Here is a 21,595-nt window from a genome sequence, read left to right as displayed (position 1 = left end):
ATCTGAACATCCCATGGAAGGGCCATGCCCAGCCCCAGCCCTGTTTGGCTTCAGGGCTGTGCTCTGGTGAGAGTGGAATGTGCTATTTGCTCGTAATTGAGAGAAGGACCAAGTGTCTCATTCTGACTTTTGGTGGACAAATCTGCTGTGGGGAAGTGTGGCTAGAGTACACACACACCCCTGTTTGATCTGCTTTTGGCATGTATTTATTTGCCTGTGGCCCTTGCAGTGACTCTGGGACCCAGCAGGGAGTTGCCAGGCTGCTGTGGGGACTGGTGGGACTCCAGCCCAGCCATCACTGGTGTTTGTGAAATGACATCATCTCCACTGCCAACACCTTCCTGGTGCCTTCAGAAAGGAAAACACCCTGACTCAGGGTTTAAAAAGGTTTCATTTCCCTGAACTCAGTTTCTGCTCTGTGAGGTCACCCCAGTCCGGGGTGGGAGGTGCAGGCTGTGGCTCTGAGCATGTCCCATGGCTCCAGGTGAGCTGCTCCACTTGCTCCTGCCCCATGTTCCTCTGCCAGACATTCCCTGGGTCCCAGCAGGGACCAGCTCCAGCCCTCCCTTCCTTCCACTCTCATTCCAGCAGCCCTGGTGGGCTTTGGGCCATGGGAAGCTTCCTTGTCCCCGGGTGCTCCCCATGGCAAGTTGCAGGGAGGGATGGAGGTCCCTTGGGCCATCCATTCCCAGCTGTCTTTTGGGAGCCCCCTTGTCCCTCTGGAGGCCCAGGTCACGCTGGAGCCCTGTCCTCCTGGTGCATGGAGCCCATCTGGGCTGTGCCAGGCAGGCTGTGCTCCGTGTATGGACACAGCAGCAGCGGCTGCTGTCCTGCAGTGTACCCTCCCCACTTCCAGAACGCTTTCCAAGGGCTGCTCCCGTCCCTGCAGGAGCTGGGACACGGAGAAGGGCGGCAGCTGGGGCTGGAACTGCCTCTCTGTCACAGGGCTGCTGCTCTGGGCTGTGCAGAGGCTCCTTCCCACCAGCCCAGGGGCACACAGGGCCTTGGGGCTGGGGTCTGCAGCACCAGCCTTGGGAAGCTGCAGCTCTGGCCCAGGGTATCCACATGGCCAGAGCAGCAGAACACTCCTGCTGCTGGGTTTGGGAAGGACCTGCTGGCAGCAATACCCAACCCACCAGGCACAGCACCAAAAACAAACCCAGAGGTGAGATTTTCATCCTTGCCAGGGTGTACTCCAGCATGGGAAAGAGTGCTGGCCTGGACCTGAGGAGTCTCCATCCCTCAGCAGAGCCCTCGATGCTCACAGCGGGCAGGGAATGGGTGTCAGGGTCCCCTCAAGCTGTGTCTGCAGGGGGAGGCTCCAGCAGGGTGTTTCCATGGGGGTGCTCCCAGAAGGAATTCTGTGTGGCCACAGGCTGGTGTGCCAGGGCAAATGCCCCAACAAGGTTTGTTCCAGGACTTGGTGGCCCTGGGCACAGCAGGCGGCTCCTCTGCACCAGGCACGAGTCCTGGCAAGGGACACGGGGTGCTCCTGGCTGCCAGACCATCCCTCCAGCCCAGCACCCCCAGCAGGGCAGCACAGCCCGTGCCACTGCTCAGTGCTGTGCCACCCCTGTGCTCCCACACAGCCCAGGAAAGCTGCCTTACCTCGGAGAGCAGAGCTGGGACACGCCGGCCACCGATTCGTCCCCAAGGCAGCAGCAGAACACTGGCAAAGCCACTGGCAGGTGAGGTGGCTGTGACACACAGGGGATGGATGGGACACACAGGGGATGGATGGGACACACAGGGGATGGATGGGACACACAGGGGACGGATGGGACACACAGGGGATGGATGGGGCACACAGGGGATGGATGGGACACACAGGGGACGGATGGGACACACAGGGGACGGATGAGGCACACAGGGGATGGATGGGACACACAGGGGATGGATGGGACACACAGGGGATGGATGGGGCACACAGGGGATGGATGGGACACACAGGGGATGGATGGGGCACACAGGGGACAGATGGGGCACACAGGGGATGGATGGGACACACAGGGGATGGATGGGACACACAGGGGACGGATGGGACACACAGGGGATGGATGGGGCACACAGAGGATGGATGGGACACACAGGGGATGGATGGAGCACACAGGGGATGGATGGGACACACAGGGGACAGATGGGACACACAGGGGATGGATGGGACACACAGGGGATGGATGGGACACACAGGGGATGGATGGGACACACAGGGGATGGATGGGGCACACAGGGGATGGATGGGACACACAGGGGACGGATGGGACACACAGGGGACAGATGAGGCACACAGGGGACGGATGGGACACACAGGGGATGGATGGGGCACACAGGGGATGGATGGGACACACAGGGGATGGATGGGGCACACAGAGGATGGATGGGACACACAGGGGACGGATGGGACACACAGGGGATGGATGGGACACACAGGGGATGGATGGGACACACAGGGGATGGATGGGACACACAGGGGACAGATGGGACACACAGGGGATGGATGGGACACACAGGGGGGTGTCCCCCTGGCTTGGACACCACACCCCAGTGACAGGGCTGCTGTTGGTTTGGGACTCACGGCCCAGGCAGCCCCAGCAGGGCTGGGCAGCAGGAAAGGGCTCGGTGCCCGTGCAGCACCGCAGCAAGGCTGAGGGATGGGATCATCTGTTTGATCTTCTTTGGGTCTGATGAGCCCCTGCCGTAGTTTATTAATTAACTGGTGGTGTGGGAGCGTCCAAAGGCACCCTGGGTCCCCAGGAGTGTCCCCTCCTGACTCAGAGGCTTTGCTGCCTGTCCTGCTCCTGTCAGACACTGAGCCCACACAGCTCCCAGCCCCACGGCAGTGCCACACCTCCTGTGACAGCAGCGTGGCCCCTGGGGTCACTGGGGGCGTGTGGCACAAGCACAGGAAGAGGGGTGAGCTCACACTGCAGTGAGCGGGAGGTGACAAGGGGCAGGCGCTGCCACCTCCCCGGTGACACGTCCTTGGCTCAGGGGAGCCAGCGAGGCTCTGAGTGCCATAACCTGAGCACCTGGGGCAGGTGACACCAACCCTGGGAGATCAGATCCCAGCGGGAAACGGGAGCTGAAGAGCACCTGGGGGGCAGGTCCAGGTCTCTGGGTGTGTGAGGATCACAATCTCCTGAGCTGGGAGGGACCACAGGCACCCCAACAATCCCAGCCTGGCCATTCCTGTGACACTGGCACTTCACACACTGCTCTGCCCTTCCACGGGGAACACTGAACTGCTCCTGTTCTCTGGGGGTCTGAGGGCAGTGCTGCACCCCAAGGCTGGGGCTCACCCCCCGTTCAGAACCAGCGTCCACCCTGCACGCTCCTGCCCTCCCCACACCTCCATTTCCACATTTAGCAAATGGAGTGAAACACGAAGAAGAAAAATCATATTCCTGTTCAAAAATACACACGAGTGATCTCAGAATGACCTTACAAAGCCCTGCCAGCACACTGAAGGCATGAAGAGAGGGGACAGCTGGAAATCCATGAGCCAGCTGCAGGGCAGGGCAGGAGTCTGGGCTGTACCAGGAGATCTACAGCAAACACCCACCCTCCAGGCAGCGGTTCTAGGTACAACCTTTGCTTTCCAGGCAAAAAGAATTTTATAAATAAACCCAGTCCTTGAACGCATTTTTATTTGAAAATAAAATGTCTGTGACGCCCGGCCGTGCTCGGAGGACAGGACAGCGCAGGAGCTGAGGGAGCACAGAGAGGGATGTGCAGCTTTTGGAGAAACGGGACGCTCTGCAACACCGCCACGAGCCGGGACCCTGCCCCTGTCCCGGCGTGTCACCTGCCCCTGGGCACGGGGACAGCACCGGGGACAGCGGGGACACCGGGGACACCGGGAGCACCGGGGACACCGGGAACTCCGGGAGCACCGGGAACAGCAGGAGCACCGGGAGCACCGGGGACAGCGGGGACACCGGGAACACCGGGAACACCGGGAACTCCGGGAACACCGGGAACTCCGGGAACTCCGGGAGCATCGGGAACACCGGGAGCACCGGGAACAGCAGGAGCACCGGGAGCACCGGGAACTCCGGGAGCACCGGGAACACCGGGAACTCCGGGAGCACCGGGAACAGCAGGAACACCGGGAACAGCAGGAACACCGGGAACTCCGGGAGCACCGGGAACACCGGGAACACCGGGGACACCGGGGACACCGGGAACACCGGGAACAGCAGGAGCACCGGGAACTCCGGGGACACCGGGAACACCGGGAACTCCGGGAACACCGGGAACACCGGGAACAGCAGGAGCACCGGGAACACCGGGGACACCGGGGACAGCAGGAGCACCGTGAGCCCCCGGGCCCGGCTCAGTTGACGCGGCAGGCCCGGATCATGAGCAGCTGCAGCAGGATGAACACCGGGGACATGATGAGCCCGTACCAGAGCTCCCGCGTGTGCTCCACCAGCTTCTGGCACAGCAGCATCTCGAACACGAACTTGAGGCTGAGGATGGTGAGGATCCAGAAGAGCCGCAGCACCGCCAGCCGCTTCTCGCCGTCCTGGAAGAGGCGCACGGACACGATGGTGGTGAAGTAGGTGCTGAGCCCGTCGGCGGCGAAGAAGGGCACGAACACGATCCACCAGGAGAGCGCGGCGGCGGCGCCGTCCAGCTTGAGCACGAGCAGCACCGAGAAGGCGAGCAGGGCCAGCCCGTGCAGGAACAGCTCGAAGGTGGCGAAACCGAGCCACTGCACGAGCTCCCGCAGGGAGAACAGCATCGTCCGGGCCACCGGCACCGCCACCGGCACCGGCACCGGCACCGGCACCGGCACGGGTCACACCGGCCCCTGACCCGGAACGGCACCGGCACCGGCACGGGTCACACCGGCCCCTGACCCGCCACCGCCACCGCCACCGGCCCGGCCCCAGTACCGACACCGGCCCCTGACCCGGCACCGGCACCGGAACGAGTCCCCGGATCGGCTCGGTTCGGTTCGGCCCTGCTCGGCACGGCTCGGTTCGGCTCAGCCCGATCCGGCTCCGCTCGGCTCAGCCCGGCTCGGCCCTGCTTGACTCGGCTCGGTTCGGCTCGGTTCGGTTCGGCTCGGTTCGGTTCGGCTCGGTTCGGTTCGGTTCGGTTCGGTTCGGCCCGGCCCCAGCACCGACACAGGCCCCAGGCCCGGCCCGGCCTGGCGGCGCGGGGCGATGGCGTCACGGGGAGAGGCGACGAACGGATGACGTCAGCAGACGGGGGAGCGGTGCCTGTACAGTCCCGGAGCCCCAGCCTGGACGATGACGTCAGCGGGAGCTGTCGCGCAGTGGTGACGTCAGCGGCGGCATGGGGCCGGTGCATGGTGAGTCCCGAGCCGGGGCTGGGGGGGCTCACCTGGGGAGAGAATCCCGGGGAGCCCCTGGCAGGGCCCTGAGGGGCTCCAGGAGAGCTGGAGAGGGACTGGGGACAAGGGATGGAGGGACAGGAGCCAGGGAATGGCTCCCAGTGCCAGAGGGCAGGGCTGGATGGGATATTGGGCAGGAATTGTTCCCTGGCAGGGTGGGCAGTGCCTGGCACAGGGTGCCCAGAGCAGCTGGGGCTGCCCCTGGATCCCTGGCAGTGCCCAAGGCCAGGCTGGACAGGGCTGGGATCACTCTGGGACAGTGGGAGGTGTCCCTGCCATGGCTGGGGTGGATGGGATGGGATTTGGATCACCCTGGGACAGTGGGAGGTGTCCCTGCCATGGCTGGGGTGGATGGGATGGGATTTGGATCACCCTGGGACAGTGGGAGGTGTCCCTGCCATGGCAGGGGTGGGATGGGATGGGATTTCAGTTCCAGCCCAAACCAGTCTGGGATTCTGCGATTGTATTTTTTATTACTATGATTTAATTTATTATTATTCTATGGGCACATGGTGATGGCAGCTCAGACAGCTCCCAGGGCTGCATTCCCTGGATTCTGTCAGAGGCTGGCCGTGTGTGCCCACACCTTTGTCTGTCTGTCTGTCCCTGAGCCTCCAGCTCTGCCCCAGCCCCTCAGCTCAGGGAGGATTCCCGGGGCACACAGGAGGGTAAAACCCAGAGCTGGGGAGCAGCCGATCCTGCACTCACCCTGTGCTGATGAGGGCAGTTCAGTGGGGCTGATGTGGATTCTGTGGGGACAAGGAGCACAGTCCCTGTGTCCCTGTTTATCCTGTTGGCTGGGACACGGCATCACCCCTGGGTGCTGCACAGGGCTGGGAGGGGAGCCTGGGAGCCGTGAGTGCCCCTGGTGAGTGGCAGCTATTCACATCCCTGTGCTGCCTGTGTGCTGTGTGCTGTGTGCTGTGTGTGCCGTGTGTGTGCTGTGTGCTGTGTGTGCTGTGTGCTGTGTGTGTGTGTGTGTGCTGTGTGTGCTGTGTGTGTGCTGTGTGTGTGTGCTGTGTGTGTGCTGTGTGTGTGCTGTGTGTGTGCTGTGTGCTGTGTGTGCTGTGTGTGTGCTGTGTGTGCTGTGTGTGTGCTGTGTGTGTGCTGTGTATGTGCTGTGTGTGTGCTGTGTGCTGTGTGTGCTGTGTGTGTGCTGTGTGTGTGTGCTGTGTGTGTGCTGTGTGTGTGCTGTGTGTGTGCTGTGTGTGCTGTGTGTGCTGTGTGTGTGCTGTGTGTGTGCTGTGTGCTGTGTGTGCTGTGTGCTGTGTGTGTGTGCTGTGTGTGTGTGCTGTGTGTGTGTGCTGTGTGTGTGCTGTGTGTGTGCTGTGTGTGCTGTGTGCTGTGTGTGTGCTGTGTGTGTGTGCTGTGTGTGTGTGCTGTGTGTGTGCTGTGTGTGTGCTGTGTGTGTGCTGTGTGTGCTGTGTGCTGTGTGTGTGCTGTGTGTGTGCTGTGTGCTGTGTGTGTGCTGTGTGTGCTGTGTGTGTGCTGTGTGTGTGCTGTGTGTGTGCTGTGTGCTGTGTGCTGTGTGTGTGCTGTGTGCTGTGTGCTGTGTGTGTGTGCTGTGTGTGCTGTGTGTGTGCTGTGTGTGCTGTGTGCTGTGTGTGTGTGCTGTGTGTGTGTGCTGTGTGTGTGTGCTGTGTGTGTGCTGTGTGTGTGCTGTGTGTGCTGTGTGCTGTGTGTGTGCTGTGTGTGTGTGCTGTGTGTGTGTGCTGTGTGTGTGCTGTGTGTGTGCTGTGTGTGTGCTGTGTGTGCTGTGTGCTGTGTGTGTGCTGTGTGTGTGCTGTGTGCTGTGTGTGTGCTGTGTGTGCTGTGTGTGTGCTGTGTGTGTGCTGTGTGTGTGCTGTGTGCTGTGTGCTGTGTGTGTGCTGTGTGCTGTGTGCTGTGTGTGTGCTGTGTGCTGTGTGTGCTGTGTGCTGTGTGTGTGCTGTGTGTGTGCTGTGTGTGCTGTGTGTGTGCTGTGTGTGTGCTGTGTGTGTGCTGTGTGCTGTGTGTGCTGTGTGTGCTGTGTGCTGTGCCAGCCCCCAGGGCAGCCCCAGCTCTGCCTCCCCTCCCCTGCCCCCAGTGCTTTCCCTGCTGCTGTTTTTTTGCAGATGGCAGAACGGAGACTGCTGGTGCTGTTTGGCAGCCAGACTGGGACAGCGCAGGACACGGCGGAGAGGGTTGGGAGGGAAGCCAAGCGCCGGCACTTGCGGTGCCGAGTGGAGGCCCTGGACAGCTGTGATGTGGTGAGTGGGACACGGGGGCTGCTCTGGGCACTGCTGCTGCTGCTCCATCCCCGGGGGCAGGGACACCTCCCACGGGACACTGGAACCATGAACAAGCCGGGTTGGAACCCATCAGGATCACTGGGTCAGCTCCTGCCCTGCCCAGGACACCCCAGCAACCCCACCCTGTCCCCAAGAGCGGTGTCCAAACTCTGCTCAGCTCAGGCTTGGTGCTGGCTGCTCCAGGACCTCATCACCCTCACAGGGAAGAGTTTCTTCACAATATTTGACCTAAACCTGCCCTCCTTCAGCGTATGGACATTCCGCCTTGTCCTGTCCCTCCATCCTTTGTCCCCAGTCCCTCTCCAGCTCTCCTGGAGCCCCTTTAGGCACTGGAAGGGGCTCTGAGGTCTCCTTGGAGCCTTCTCTTCCCCAGCTGAACACCCCCAGCTGTCCTAGCCTGGCTCCAGAGCAGTTGGAGGCTGCTGACCTGACTGTGCCCGTTTGTACCCACAGGCCAACCTCATCCACGAGCCTTTGGTGGTGTTTGTGTGTGCAACTACCGGCCAGGGAGACCCCCCTGACAACATGAAGGTAGGACATGCTCCTGCCCTGTTGCTGTTATGTTCCTGCTGCAGAGCTTTCTCTCCTGAAGCAGCTGGAGCAGGGGTTATTTTTGCTGGGGGAGCTTTGCAGCAGCAGTAGTCACATCCCAGGGAACATGAGCAGGGGGCTCCTGAGGTCATTGCGGGGGACACTTCTGCAGAAAGCTGTGCTCTGCACTGTGCTGGGATCCAGGATGAGCAGGGATGCAGGGACAAGCAGGCAGAAGGTGCCATGGCAGCAGCAGCACTGGCTGCCTGTGTCCCTCGTAGATGTTCTGGCGGTTCCTGTTCCGGAAGAGCCTCCCTGCCGGCTCCCTGTGCCAGCTGGACTACGCCGTGCTGGGCCTCGGGGACTCCTCCTACCCCAAGTAAGCAGCTCTGCAGCTCCTGGGCAGCTGCTCTTCACAGCTCTGACTGCAGTAGAGAGCAGGGTGGCTGCTCCCAGGGGGTAAGGGGAGTCTGATTCTGGAGCAGCAGCTCAGACAAAATGTAACTCCTATCAGCCTTAAAAATCCTTGCCTTGCTGTGTCCCTCCTAACCCCCAGGAATTAGGTTTCTGCCTTTTTCTTTCCTCTCAACCTCACCAAGGATGCTGTGCAGCAGTGGGTCAGACATCATGTGTTAGTCTTTAATCACAGCCATGGGCCAAGGGAACAGGAGACATCAAACAGTGGTGGCAGCCAGCCCTGTTGGTCCCAGGTCTCTCCCAGAAGATTGTTCCTGTGTGCCCCAGGAGCTCTACTGGGAGTGCCTGAGCTCTGTGGGGCACTGAGGGGCTGGAGGGAAGGAAATGTTCTATGGCTCAGGGCACAAGCTGAAGGGAAGCTGGACCTCCCCTTGTCCCATCTCAGGGCTGGGCACAGGCTGTGAGGGCCAGCAAGTGGCACCCAGCTGGTTCTGTGAACTGGCACAGGCTGGGCAGGGCATGGGCCAGGTCACAGTGCTGCCTCTGCCTGTGTGCTGCTCTGGTAGCCTGGCAGTGTGTGCTGGTGCTGTGGCAGTGTTTGCTGTGCTGCTGCACAGCCCTGCCCTGTGTTTATTCTCTGCTCAGGTTTAATTTCGTTGCAAAGAAGCTGCACAAACGGCTGCTCCAGCTTGGGGGCAACCCGCTGCTGCCAGTGGCCTTGGGAGATGACCAGCATGACCTGGGGTAAGAGCCAGGGTGGGAGGGGTGGCAGGGGAGGCCCAGGGTGCCCCACAGCTCTGTCCTGGGGCTGATGGCTGGGCTGTGTGCTGCTCCCACCGTGGGGCTGCTCCTGCAGCTCTCTGGGAACGTGCTGATCTCTGCTCATAACCCTCCTGTGCCAGGACCTGGGCCACCTGCTTCTCATGACCCCCAGAGCGTGGCCATGGCCCTGGGGCTCCCTGCTCAGCCCCAGCCCTGTTCAGAGCAGGGCATGCCTGTGCCACACAGCCCTGTACCTGCAAGCATTGCAGCAGCCTCAGCTGTGCTCACCTGGCACAGGACAAAGGCTCAGGGACACAGTGACCCCACAGGTGCTGCTCAGGGACTGGGATCCTGTTCAGGTATCAGTGGTTGGGTCCTGGAGAGTGTGTGGGTGCTTAGAGTGTCTGGGATGTGTTTCTTCCCAGACCTGAAGCTGGAAGGGAATGGCCTGAGGGAACCTGGCCTGGATGGCTGTTGGGCATGTGCAGGGGTAGCAGGGCTTGATCCTGAAGGGATGATGTTGCTGCAGCCTGAATTTCCCTCCTGCAGGCCAGATGCAGTGGTTGATCCCTGGCTCGTGGCCTTATGGGACAAGGTCCTTGCCTTGTATCCTCTCCCTCCTGGCCTTGAGATCATCAGTCCCGACGTGCGGTGAGTGCAGAGGCTGAGCAGGGGCTGCTGGGGCTGGCTGGGGTGAAAGGCTCTGCTTCCTTGGCTGTTCTCCAGAGTGCAGACGTGCTCTGCTCGGGGCAGGAACACTCCCCACACAGCTTTTGGTGTCCCCTGTGTCCCTTGTGCTTTGGCCACAGGTGTCCCCTCTCTCTCTGGATGGGTGTCCCCTTGTCCCCTGCGAGGTGTGACAGCTGCCCCAGCTGGCTTCTGCCCATCTGGCTGTCCTGATGTGCCTGTGGCCCTGGCAGAGCGTGTGTGCCCAGCCACGCCTGCTCTGGAGCCTTTGGGATGTGCTCCCGGCAGTGTCCATTGCATTCCCTTACACAGGCCAGCTGCAGGGGACAGGGATGGTGGTGGTGGCACCCCCCAGGTGACCCTGGTGCACTGCTCCCCTCCCCACAGGCTGCCCCCCAGATACACCCTGCACTACGTGGCCGAGGAGTCCCCGTGGGCGGGCAGTGAGCGGCTGCAGCCGGCAGCGCCCCGGGCTGCTCCCTGTGAGCTCCATCCCTTCGCTGCCCCCGTGCTGTCCAACCGCAGGCTCACGGCACAATCCCACTTCCAGGACGTCCGGCTCATCGACTTCGACATCGCGGGCTCAGGGATCACGTGAGCATTTTCCTGACTCCCCCAAGCTGTGTCGTGTGGGACCAGGTGTCCTGGAGCCTGCCCTCCTCTTCTGCTGCCTCTCCTCACTGCTACCTGGGGCTGCAGTGGTGTGCTCACGGTCCCTGCTGCGAGCCCCCATCCATGGAGTGGGGGTCCCCGCGTGGCTCCCAGCTCGCTTTGGTGGCACTGGGCATTTTCCTCCCCTGGTGTGGGTGCTGGTCAGGGTGGCCATGCTGTGCCTGTGGCTCTACCCCGTGGCTGTGCTTGGCAGCTCCTCCTTCATCCCCAGGTTCAGTGCAGGGGACGTGGTGATGATCCAGCCCCAGAACTGCCCCGAAGATGTGCAGCAGTTCTGCCAGCTCCTGCGCCTGGAGCCCCACAGACGCTTTGTGCTGGAGCCCACGGAGCCCGGTAGGTCCTGCCTGCTGCTCCTTCCCCTTCCCCTGGGCTCTGGCCCAGCCTGGAGCTCTGCTGGGAGTGTTGAGATGGCTACAGGACACCTGCCTGTCCTTCCCTGCAGTGCTGTGTGTGGATCCTGTGCAGGGCTGCTGGGACTGGAGGAATCCAGCAGTGCCAGGCTCCACCTGGCCCTTGTGCCTTGGCAGCCCCAGCACAGAGTGGGGAGGACCCTGCAGCCTCCTCAGCCCCAGGCCCAAACTGGGAATCCTCTGCTTTCTGTGCCCCAGGGACCTCCTGAGGGGCTCCTGCAGCCACAAACCAGCACAGGCAACCAGAGGAAGCCCTTGGAGGCCCCCCAGAGCTCTTGGTGCCTGCATGGAACAGGGAGAGTTTTTCTCCTGGCCCCTGAGCACCCATTCCACCTCTAACTTCCCTGTGTCTGTCCGTGCTGGAGTTTTTGCCTGGCAGACAAATCCAAGAGACATTCAGGCTGTTCCTCACAGCCCTGGGAGAGACGTGGGAGACATGGACACATGTCACTGCTGGTTATTTCCGCTGCATTGTGTGCAGGCAGGGCGGGAGCCATGTGGATAAGGCATTATCCCAAAGCACCTGCCAAAAGCAGGGGACTGAGCACCACTGACTGTCTCTGTTGCAAACTCGTGGGCTTGAAAAGCAAACTGGGGAGAGCAGGAGGGAGTGGACATGGTGGGAGCAGGGATGGGTGGAATTGGCTCCAGTAGCACGTGGGTGCAGCGTGTGCAGCAGGGCTGCCCTGCTCTGGGGACAGCAGGTGCTGGTCCTGAGCTGTCCCCACTGCCTTGCCCTGCAGGCACGTCCCTCCCTCCCCTCCTGCCACAGCCCTGCACCATCCAGTACCTGGTCACACACTACCTGGACATCTCCTGTGTGCCACGGCGCTCCTTCTTCGAGCTCCTGGCCTACTTCTCCACCAATGAGCTGGAGAGAGAGAAGCTGCAGGAGTTCAGCTCAGCACAGGGCCAGGAGGAGCTGTACAGCTACTGCAACCGGCCCCGCAGGACCACGCTGGAGGTGAGGCTGGAGCAGGGCAGACCTGCCCCGAGGGCTGTGCTGGGGCTGAGAGCACCCAGGACACGATCAGCCATCATTTCTTGGTTGAGAAGTTTCCACTTTCTGAAGTGTCCATGGATTTCCACTGTCAGTTCACACCAGCTCTAGATCCTGGCGGGCTCTGGGGGGCACAGGGCAATGGGACAGGGTGGTTGGTGCTCAGAGGTGCCCGTGTGGTGCCTTTAGCTGAGGGTGTGTGGGAGAGCCCCTGGCACCCTGAGGGCAGGCATGCTGCCTTCTGGGGTCACCAGGCCTCACCCTCTTGGCTTTGCAGGTCATGTGGGATTTCCCTCACACCACGTGTGCCATCCCAGCTGATTACCTGCTGGACCTCATCCCTCGCATCAGGCCCCGCGCCTTCTCCATCGCCTCCTCCCTGCTGGTAAGAGCTCAGCCCTTCTGGCCTCATTTCAGTCTCTGAGCAGAGGGTCTGGCAGGGCCTGGGCTGACTGTTGGTATAGATGGAGCCTCCACAGCCCACCCAAATCCCTGCTCTGTGCTGAGCCTGCAGCAGCCTGGTGTGCTGCCTTCAGATTGCTCCCCTGCAGCCCTGCAAGTGTCAGGACTGTCCCAGTCCAGCTCAGAGGTCTGGTGTCACTGTCCTTGGGAGCAGTGGGATGTGCCAGCAGTGTCCCAGGAGCTGGGCAGGGGGAGAGCTGCTCGCTGCTCCTGCTGGGAGGTGGCAGTGAGCCCAGCTCTGCTGCCTGCAGGCTCAGCCCGTGCACGCTGAGGGCTCTTGGGTTGGACAGCCACCATCACTGATTCCAGCTGTGCAGAGCATTCCTGTAGCAGTGCTTCTCCAGGAAAACCCCCTTCCCCTTTGGAAAGCTTTTGAGCAAGGGTGTGCTCCATTGTAAGTGGCTGTGCCAGGCCAGGAGGGTGTTGCAGGGCACAGTTTGACCCTGGAGGAGGTGCTGGCTGTGCATGAGGAGCTGTGCTGGGTAAGTGGCTGTGCCAGGCTAGGACAGGTGTTGCAGGGCACAGTTTGACCCTGGAGGAGGTGCTGGGCTGTGTGTGAGGAGCTGTGCTGGGTAAGTGGCTGTGCCAGGCTAGGACAGGTGTTGCAGGGCACAGTTTGACCCTGGAGGAGGTGCTGGGCTGTGCATGAGGAGCTGTGCTGGGTAAGTGGCTGTGCCAGGCTAGGAGGGTGTTGCAGGGCACAGTTTGACCCTGGAGGAGGTGCTGGCTGTGCATGAGGAGCTGTGCTGGGGGTGTGCTCATGGCTCTGTGTGGCACAGGCCCATCCTGAGCGGATGCAGATCCTCGTGGCCGTGGTGCGGTACAAGACACGGCTCAGCAAACCCCGCCGTGGGCTCTGCTCCACCTGGCTGGCTTCTCTCAGCCCAGACAAGGGTAAGTGCTTGGACTCTGGAGACTCTGAGGAATCCTGAGTGCTTCCCACAGCAGGCAGTGCTCATCCCTCGGGCCCGTGATGGAGCTGTGTGGGTGATGTGCAGGAGCTGCCTGGCTGGAGCTCCAGCTCCGTGGGGAGCACACTGGCCTGCCAGGATGGTCCTGCTGTCCTTCCTCACTGCTCCATCCTCATCAGAGCACCATGTCCCTCTCCAGCTTACCCTGAACTCCTGGGTTTCTCCCAGCTGCCTGGCCCTGCTGTGGGCTGCTCCTGGTGTCCTGGAGCTGGTAGCTGTGAGTGGGCAGCTCCAGGGAAGGCTGATCCCTTCGTTCAGAGGTCACACAGCACCTGGAGGAGCTGGGTGCCTCTGCAGGCAGGCACAGGGTGCTGCTGCTGGGGTGATGCTCGGGGGTCTCTGTTTGACAGGTGATGTCCATGTGCCCCTTTGGGTGAAGAAAGGAGGAATGAAGTTCCCAGATGACCCTGCCATCCCTGTGATCATGATTGGCCCTGGCACAGGGGTGGCACCTTTCCGAGCTGCCATACAGGAGCGGGTGGCACTGGGACGCACAGGTGAGGGATGGGCCTTGCACACACAGGTCTGTGTCAGCAGATGGAAGGATGGACTGGGGTGTGTGAGGGTTCCACCAGGTCAGGCTTTTCTGCTTTGAGCAGAATCAGGCTGAGCCGTGGGGCAGGTGAGGTGCAGAGCCTGCTGTGTGCAGTGTGTGTGGTTATTCACAGGCTGTGCTGCAGGGCAGCCCCCTGGGCTGGGTCAGGCTCTGCAGAGCTCTTCCTTGGCTCTCTGGGAGTGAACACAGGTTACTGAGCTCAGCTGTGCTGCACCTTGTCCCACCCTCATTCTGTTTGCTCAGGGAACAGGCAGCCCTGGGGGACACTTTCTGCCCCCCTCCTTTTCCAGCAGACAGGGGCCTCTGGTTGCCACAGGTCACTTCATGCTCACATGGCTGGTGGCTCTGCAGGCCAGGGCTGTCAGCCAGGTGGCACCAGCAGCGCTCAGCACTGGCTGCTCCCAGCACAGCCCTGGTGCTCTGCTCCTGCAGGGAACTGCCTCTTCTTCGGCTGCCGACACAAATCCAAGGACTTCTACTGCCAGACAGAGTGGGAAGAGCTGGTGACAAAGGGCTTCCTGACACTCTTCACAGCCTTCTCCAGGGACCAGGTTAGTGCCCAGAGCAGGAGGATGGGTACAAGAGCATCTCAGGCAGCGCTGATGGGACTCTGTCAGTGTGTCCGTCCCCTGTGCCTGTTGGCGTGACCTGCGAGGGGTCTGGTGAGGTGGCAGAGTGGGCACCTCACTCCCCCACACACCTCAGTGCTGGCTGAGTTCCCCTCCTGCCCTGCAGGGAAGTGTCTGGCTAAGTTCAGCTGGGAAGGTTGCTGGGACCAGGCTGGAGAGCAGCAGAGCAGATAAGGCTTTAACCAGCTTTGTTTGGCTGGACCACGTGAGTGATAAAAGGCTCCCAAGCCTCTCGGAGGGTCACCAGGCAGTAACTTCTTGGTTAAGTACCAGCCTCCTCAGTGTCCCTCTGGGCCCTGGCTGAAGCTGAGGAGCTTGGCCTCTGTGCCAGCTCTCTGTGAGTCCCAGATATCTGGAGGAAAGCTCCCCATGGGTGTGAGCACACCCAGAACTCAGCCCCTCACTTTGCTTCCTGCTTTCCCAGGCAGTGTCTCTGGTGGGCAGCCCTGATCCCCCCTTGGGGCTGCAGTCCTGTCAGAGAGGCTCTCTGAGCTGGGGATCTGTTTCACTGCCTTCCTCTGTCCCTTGATGGCACTGAAAGCTCAGCCTGGCTCTGGAACAGAGATGTGATAAAAAAGGAACGGGGATCTCTCAGTAGCTCAGCTGCACCAGCCTCAGCCCTTTCTCCTGGCTGTGTGCATGTGTTGACATGAATTCAGCATCTTTTATCTGCTCACTTGTGAGACAGGAGCTGGGTGCTTCTGTGAAGGCTTTCCAAGCCTGTGAAGAACAGAGCAGCACTGCAGAGCGTTGTTGAATGACCAGTGAAGGGGCACCTGCTGCTCTCTGAATCTGGAGAGCAGCCAGAGCCACCTTCTGCTCTTGCTGACTGTGGAGGGACAGGGCTTCCACTGGAGTGTCCCCTCTCTCCTGCTCCACAGGCCAAGGCAATTTGTCACCTGAGTCCTGTGCCCCCAAGGCTGACTGGGAGCATGGCCAGGTGGGATGAGCCACATTGGGCTGTTGTGCCTTTGGCTTCAGGAGATACCAGAGCCTTTAACTCATCAGTGTTGTCAGACCCAGGTGAGGGCTGGGATGCTCCATAGCTGAGCAAGGTTTTGCTCTCTGAAGTCCCTTTGCAGTGTCCCCTGTCCCAGCACATCTGCCCTCAGTGCAGGCTGGTCCCAGCCAAACCAGGGTGCCCTGAGACACCGTGGCCCCCGTTTGTCACTGGGGTGCTCTGGTTTCTAGGCCCTTGGATGATCCCCTCGGAGCCCAGCCTGGCTGGCAGGGCCTCTGGCAGCACCAAGCTCGTTATGGTTAATGAAGCTGAGGCTGGCTGTGCTGGTGAGGGCACTGCCCAGTGGGAGCTGTGCCCAGGCTGAGCTGGCACTCCAGGGCCATCAGCCAGTGGAGCTGTGGGACTCACAGTGACCAGCTCCTGTAGGCTGGAGCTGCTCAGGGCTGCTCCCACACACATCTCCAGCCTGCAGGAGCTGAGCCACAGCCAGAGCTGTCCTGCCTTTGGGGAGGGGGGCGTGGGGAGGAGGCTGTGCCCATGGCTCAGCAGAATCGGGCGTGGGGGGACGCCCAGCACGGGGCCTGGCCTTCATCACAGTGTCACCTTTGTCACGGGAGCCCTCTGGGCCAGCAGTGAGTTCAGGCACGTTGGCAATGGTGTTCTCTTGGGCAGGAGCCAGGGCTGTAGGCAGTTGCTTGGATGCTTGAAGTCTTGTGGATTAACCCTTTGGGAACTGTCCTTGACTGGGCTGTCCTGTGCCCAAAGCCAGTCCTCATCCAGTCCCTAAGCACAGTGGAGGGGCAGGGACTGGGACTGAGGCTGTCCCTCCAAGCTTTCTGCCTTTCCAAGCTGTTTCAGGTCTCCAGCAGTCAAGGTACAGGGAAGGGTCTGTGTCTTGTAGCAAACTTGGCACAGAGGGGCCACAGAGCCTTCTCTGCCCATGCTGGGAGAAGAGAGGAGAGGGCAGGAGGGAAACCCTCACAGGGCCTCCCCAGGTCAACACCCTGACCAGTGGACACCAGTGGATTTAGGAGGCTGCTTGGGGCCCAGTGTTCTCCAGTGAAGCTCCTGCTGCTGCACCCATCTCCCACCAGCCCATCCCAGTGCAGACATCGCCTGTGGGGTTCCTCTTCCCCTCACTGCTCATTGATCCAACTGCTTCTCCCAGTGCCTCCAGTTCCAGGGGGCTGTGCTGCCCTGAGCTGCTGCAGATAGCCCCTGCAAACAGTGCTGAGAGCAGGAGCTGGGGCTGCTCCAGAGCTGCTGGGCTCAGTGCCTTGTTTCCCTGCAGGAGGAGAAGGTTTATGTCCAGCACCGCATCCGGGAGAATGGGAGGCTGCTGTGGGAGCTGCTGAGCAGTGGCAATGCTCATGTCTACCTGGCTGGGTGAGTGACAGGGCTCTGCAGGGCCTGGGGGAGCAGGGCAGCTCATTGCTCCTCTCTGTATGTCCTGCTCCAGGAGCCCTGGCTAAGAGGGACATTTGTCACCTACCCCATGCTCCCATGAGGAGAGGCACAGCTGGCAGAGCTTCTCCAGCCAGTGCCACCTGCCCAGCCCTCCCCCTGCCCAGCCTGTGCCCCACAGGAGAGGCCTGGCCCCGGTGCTGCTGGGGCTCAGGAGCAGCTTGGGGAGCCTTGGCACATTCTGCCTGGCTCTTTGCTCCCCAAGCTGCCTCCCAGGGCAGGGATGAGCCCTGTTGCACCACAGCCATTCTCCTTGGACAGCAGAGGCCCTCTCCAGGTGCTGAGGCTGGCTGCACATCTGGAGCTGCTGGCCACAGGGTGAGGTCTGGCCTTTGGGGGCAGCTGTGCTGTGAGCTCTGTGCCATGTCCCGGGCAGAGCCCTTAACCTGCCTGCAGTGCAGTGAGAGGCTGCTCCCCACTGCCCAGGGTGAGGCTTGGGAAGTGCTCTGGGCTCCTGGAGCTGTGCAGAGCCTGCCCACGGTGTTTGTGTGTCCCCTGTGCCCCGGGGAGTGCGGGGCTGGGCCCGGCTGTGGACACGAGCAGCGATTGCAGCGGTTCCTTCCCGCCTGTCCTTCAGGAGAGCAGGAACTGCCCTGGACGGGCAGGGCGAGACTGGCCCCGCTGCATTCCTGGGAGAAGGAGATGGGTGTTTACTTCCCAGGCAGTGGAGGCCAGGCCACCCCACTCCATCCTGCACTGCTGCAGCACGGGATTTCCTGGAGCCTCACCCAAACTGGGCATTCCTGCCCCTGGCTCTGGGGTTTGGAGCAGTCGGGGCTTGGGCTTGTGCCTCCATGCACAGCCCAAATGCTGAGACTGTTCAGCTCTTGGCTTTGTTCTCTCCTTCCATTCTCTTTCCTGCTTTTTGGTGCTGATGGAGATCCCCAAAGAGGAGCAGTGTCTTGGAAAGAGCAGGGCTTGCACAGCTGTCCCCGTGGCAGATCTTGTGTGGCCATGAGGATGGTATTTTGGACATCAGGGTTGCTCTGAGACTCCTCTTGCTGGGGGCTTTGTCCCTGGTGTGGGGTGTCCCTGAGCCCCCATCAGGCAGGTGGGATCCGAGAGCCTCGTCCTGCCTGTACAGGTGACACTGTGACACTGTGACACAGGTGACACTGTGCTGATTGCAGAGGACATTGTTCCTCCTTTCCTGAGCATCCCAAACCCTGCAGAAGGGCTCCCAGGATCACCATGCCTCTCCCTGCCCCACAGACTGATCTGTCACTGGGGTGCCAGGCAGGGAGGTGCAGGTGGGTGATCCTATCTTCCCCCCAAATTCACAGTTTCAGCCAGACTGGGAGAAAGTTGGGGGAAGTGAGTTCTGAGCTGTGTGACCCTGAGCAGCAGCCCTGGGCCACGGGACACTTGTGTCTGCCTTCCCTTCCCTGGCCAGGCAGGCTCTGGGGAGCCAGGGCTGCATCTGCTCTATGATTGTTCCTAGCTTGTGTCACTCAGGGGCAAAAAGGTTGAAAATGTCTCTTTTTTTGAAAAAAAATAGCTATTTGACATGTTTTCCATCACAAAGCCCAGCTCGTTATCTTGTACTTGCATATCAGTGCCTGACTCAGAAACAATTCGAGTCTTCCAAAAAAAGAAGACCTCCTTTCTGGGTATTTTGGGATGTTAATCAGCTTCAAACACAAGTCAGAATTCTGCCTTGTTCTTGGGAAACAGCAAGGACGTTGCCAGATGCTCCTGCCAATTGGAGCAGGCTGGGAAATTTTTTATTAGATTTTTTTTTTCTGTCGCACAGGCAGTTCATCAGATGAAACTCTCTCCAGGAAAAAAAGTCTGAATTTCTGATTTCCCCTAAGAAATAATTGTGCTTGAAAGTGCTGAGTTCTATTTGGGTATCTTCTACACAGGGGCTCGATGTTTTCTCCAGCATTTCTGTGATTTTGAGGTTTGAACCGGCTTTGGTTCCAAATGTCACCATCAAACCAATCATTCTGGATTTCTTGAGAGCAGGCAGCAGCAGGACGGGAGTGGCTGCTCCTGCCCAGCTGAGGATCAGACATGTTTGACATTGAGTGGTTCCAGAGATGAAAGGACAGGCTCCTGCCCTCCTGCTGATAAATTCCAAGCCGTGCATGCTGCCCGTGTCTCTCTAATGAGGATTCTGGCAAATGGAGCTGCGTGGGGCAGCGTTTGGGCTCCTGAGCTGTGGTGCTGTGATGGGCTCTGGGGCCCGTGGCCGTGTTTTTGCCCTGTGGATAACGGCCCTGCTCTCAAGGGAGGGGTAGGAGCTGCCTGTCATTACCCTGTGCCAGGCAGCCTCTGGCAGGATGGGGCAGGTTCCCACTGCCCTGTGCTGAGCCTGGCCACGGGGACTGCTGATTGCTGATCCCAGAGCGCTGGGGCTGCTGCTCTGCCTCCATCATGTCCTGCTCTCTCCCCAGGAACGCCAAGGAGATGCCAGCGGCGGTGGCTGAGGCCCTGCAGTCGGTGCTGCAGCTGGAGGGTGGCCTGTCCCCCTCGCAAGCACAGGAGCATTTCACAGCCCTGGAACGGTCCCAGCGCTTCCAGTCTGAAACCTGGTCGTGATCCTGGCTCCCTGCCTCGCCCTGCCTGAATAAAGGAGCCAGCAAAGGGATCTGCCTCTGGCATCTTTCTTGGGCTGGGATTACCCCAGCCAGGGTGGGGGTGGATTTACCCAACCAGCCCCTCCCTGACAGCACCAGGGGGACCCCATCTCCTGGGGGGTTTGGCTCCCTGTGCCCACACCCCACCAGAGCAGGGGCCAGAGGTCTCTTGGGGGTGTGTGGGGTCCCTGTGTGGGGTGGGTGGCACCCTAGGGCACTGCTGGAGCTGTGGCTGCTGGTGTTGGCAGGGCCAGAGGAAGGGAAGTGTTGCATGGGAGTCTCTCCACCCCAGCATTACTCAGCAGCGCTTGCTGCAGGAGGAGGCTGCCTGGACAGACCTGTTCCCCCTGTCTCCAGTGGCCAAGGCCAGCAGGGACAGGCACAGGAGATGCCTCAATGCCTCTGTCTCTGCTGCCAGTTCATCATCGTGAGCCTGCTGAGTTATCCCCTCCCTGAGTGCCTCCTCAGCTGCATTTCTCCTCCAGCCCATCCTGGGAGCTGCTTCCAGTCCTTTCCCTGCAGCCTTGAGGCTCTGCACCCTCCTGGCCCTGCCGGTGCCCCAGTGGGACCAGTGCCACCACCTTCCTCCCCCAGTTCAGCCAACTGGGTGCCACTGTGTAAATAGCAATTAGGAGCCAGGGCATGAATCAGCAGGGACATTCCCTGGGAGCAGGCTGGGACAGGAAGGGACAGCAGTGCCACGCCACACCTGTGACCCAGCCACCCTCCCACGGCCGAGTCACGGGGTCCTGCAGGGGCGAGCGGTGCCCGGGGCACTGAGGGGGAGCAGGGGGATTTGGGGACTCCCCATCCAGCTCTGAGCAGCTCTTGCACTTGCAGACCCTGCCTGGGCTGTGTCCCCATGTGCCAGGGCCAGCGCAGAGCTGCTGCATGGCAGTCATCAATCATCCTGCTGCCACCATCCCCTCATCTGGGGCACTGTCCAGGTGGGAAACCTGGAGGAAACCTGGAAAGAAACTTCAGGTGCTGCAAGCTGCCTGTGGGACACGGCAAAGAGAGGTGGCCCAGCACAGGGAGCAGCCTGGGGGACTGGGACTTGGGCTGAGGCAGCACAGGGCCGGGTTCTACGTTCCTGTTCTGGGAACTGTCCTGGGGTAGTGCAGGGTCCATGCTGGGGGGCTCTGCTGGGCTCTGAGCTGGGGGGCTGCACTGGTGGAGCAGCAGTGTGTGCAGCAGTGTGTGCAGCAGTGTGACTGCAGTGTGTGCAGCAGTGTGACTGCAGTGTGAGCAGCAGTGTGAGCAGCAGTGTGTGCAGCAGTGTGTGCAGCAGTGTGACTGCAGTGTGTGCAGCAGTGTGTGCAGCAGAGTGAATGCAGTGTGTGCAGCAGTGTGTGCAGCAGTGTGTGCAGCAGAGTGACTGCAGTGTGACTGCAGTGTGTGCAGCAGTGTGTGCAGCAGTGTGTGCAGCAGTGTGTGCAGCAGTGTGACTGCAGTGTGTGCAGCAGTGAACAGCAGTGTGTGCAGCAGTGTGAGCAGCAGTGTGTGCAGCAGTGTGTGCAGCAGTGTGACTGCAGTGTGACTGCAGTGTGTGCAGCAGTGTGAGCAGCAGTGTGTGCAGCAGAGTGACTGCAGTGTGTGCAGCAGTGTGACTGCAGTGTGTGCAGCAGTGTGTGCAGCAGTGTGTGCAGCAGTGTGTGCAGCAGAGTGTGCAGCAGAGTGACTGCAGTGTGTGCAGCAGTGTGACTGCAGTGTGTGCAGCAGTGTGTGCAGCAGTGTGTGCAGCAGTGTGTGCAGCAGTGTGTGCAGCAGTGTGTGCAGCAGTGTGACTGCAGTGTGACTGCAGTGTGTGCAGCAGTGAGCAGCAATGTGAACAGCAGTGTGAGCAGCAGTGTGAC

General features: G+C 60.8%; 2 protein-coding genes across 4 annotated transcripts; one reads left to right on the top strand and one right to left on the bottom strand.

Annotated features, from left to right (window-relative positions):
* Positions 1-3,629: 3,629 nt before the first annotated feature.
* TMEM203 (transmembrane protein 203) lies at positions 3,630-5,014 on the bottom strand. Its single transcript, XM_058853556.1, has 2 exons — positions 4,855-5,014; positions 3,630-4,816 (listed from the first exon to the last, which is right to left on the bottom strand). The coding sequence occupies exon 2, from the start codon at positions 4,745-4,747 to the stop codon at positions 4,337-4,339; it is 411 nt and encodes a 136-aa protein (XP_058709539.1). The 5' UTR covers positions 4,748-4,816; positions 4,855-5,014; the 3' UTR covers positions 3,630-4,336.
* Positions 5,015-5,059: 45 nt separating this feature from the next.
* On the top strand, positions 5,060-19,750 carry NDOR1 (NADPH dependent diflavin oxidoreductase 1). 3 transcript variants are annotated; one of them, XM_058853550.1, is made up of 15 exons: positions 5,060-5,323; positions 7,459-7,593; positions 8,089-8,166; positions 8,448-8,545; positions 9,229-9,327; positions 9,895-9,996; positions 10,420-10,626; positions 10,916-11,037; positions 11,858-12,078; positions 12,392-12,499; positions 13,356-13,470; positions 13,898-14,044; positions 14,536-14,654; positions 16,985-17,079; positions 19,557-19,750. In XM_058853550.1, the coding sequence occupies exons 1-15, from the start codon at positions 5,204-5,206 to the stop codon at positions 19,699-19,701; spliced, it is 1,911 nt and encodes a 636-aa protein (XP_058709533.1). In that variant the 5' UTR covers positions 5,060-5,203; the 3' UTR covers positions 19,702-19,750. The 3 variants fall into 3 exon arrangements, with proteins under 3 accessions (XP_058709533.1, XP_058709534.1, XP_058709535.1); XM_058853552.1 differs by lacking the exon at positions 5,060-5,323 and adding an exon at positions 5,977-6,233; XM_058853551.1 differs by lacking the exon at positions 9,229-9,327.
* The last annotated feature ends 1,845 nt before the right edge of the window (positions 19,751-21,595 follow it).

Source organism: Poecile atricapillus, chromosome 20 (assembly GCF_030490865.1).
Source record: "Poecile atricapillus isolate bPoeAtr1 chromosome 20, bPoeAtr1.hap1, whole genome shotgun sequence".
Taxonomy (NCBI): Eukaryota; Metazoa; Chordata; class Aves; order Passeriformes; family Paridae; genus Poecile; species Poecile atricapillus.
The sequence above is the reverse complement of the archived record's forward strand: the minus strand, read 5'-3'. Positions and strand labels throughout refer to the sequence as shown.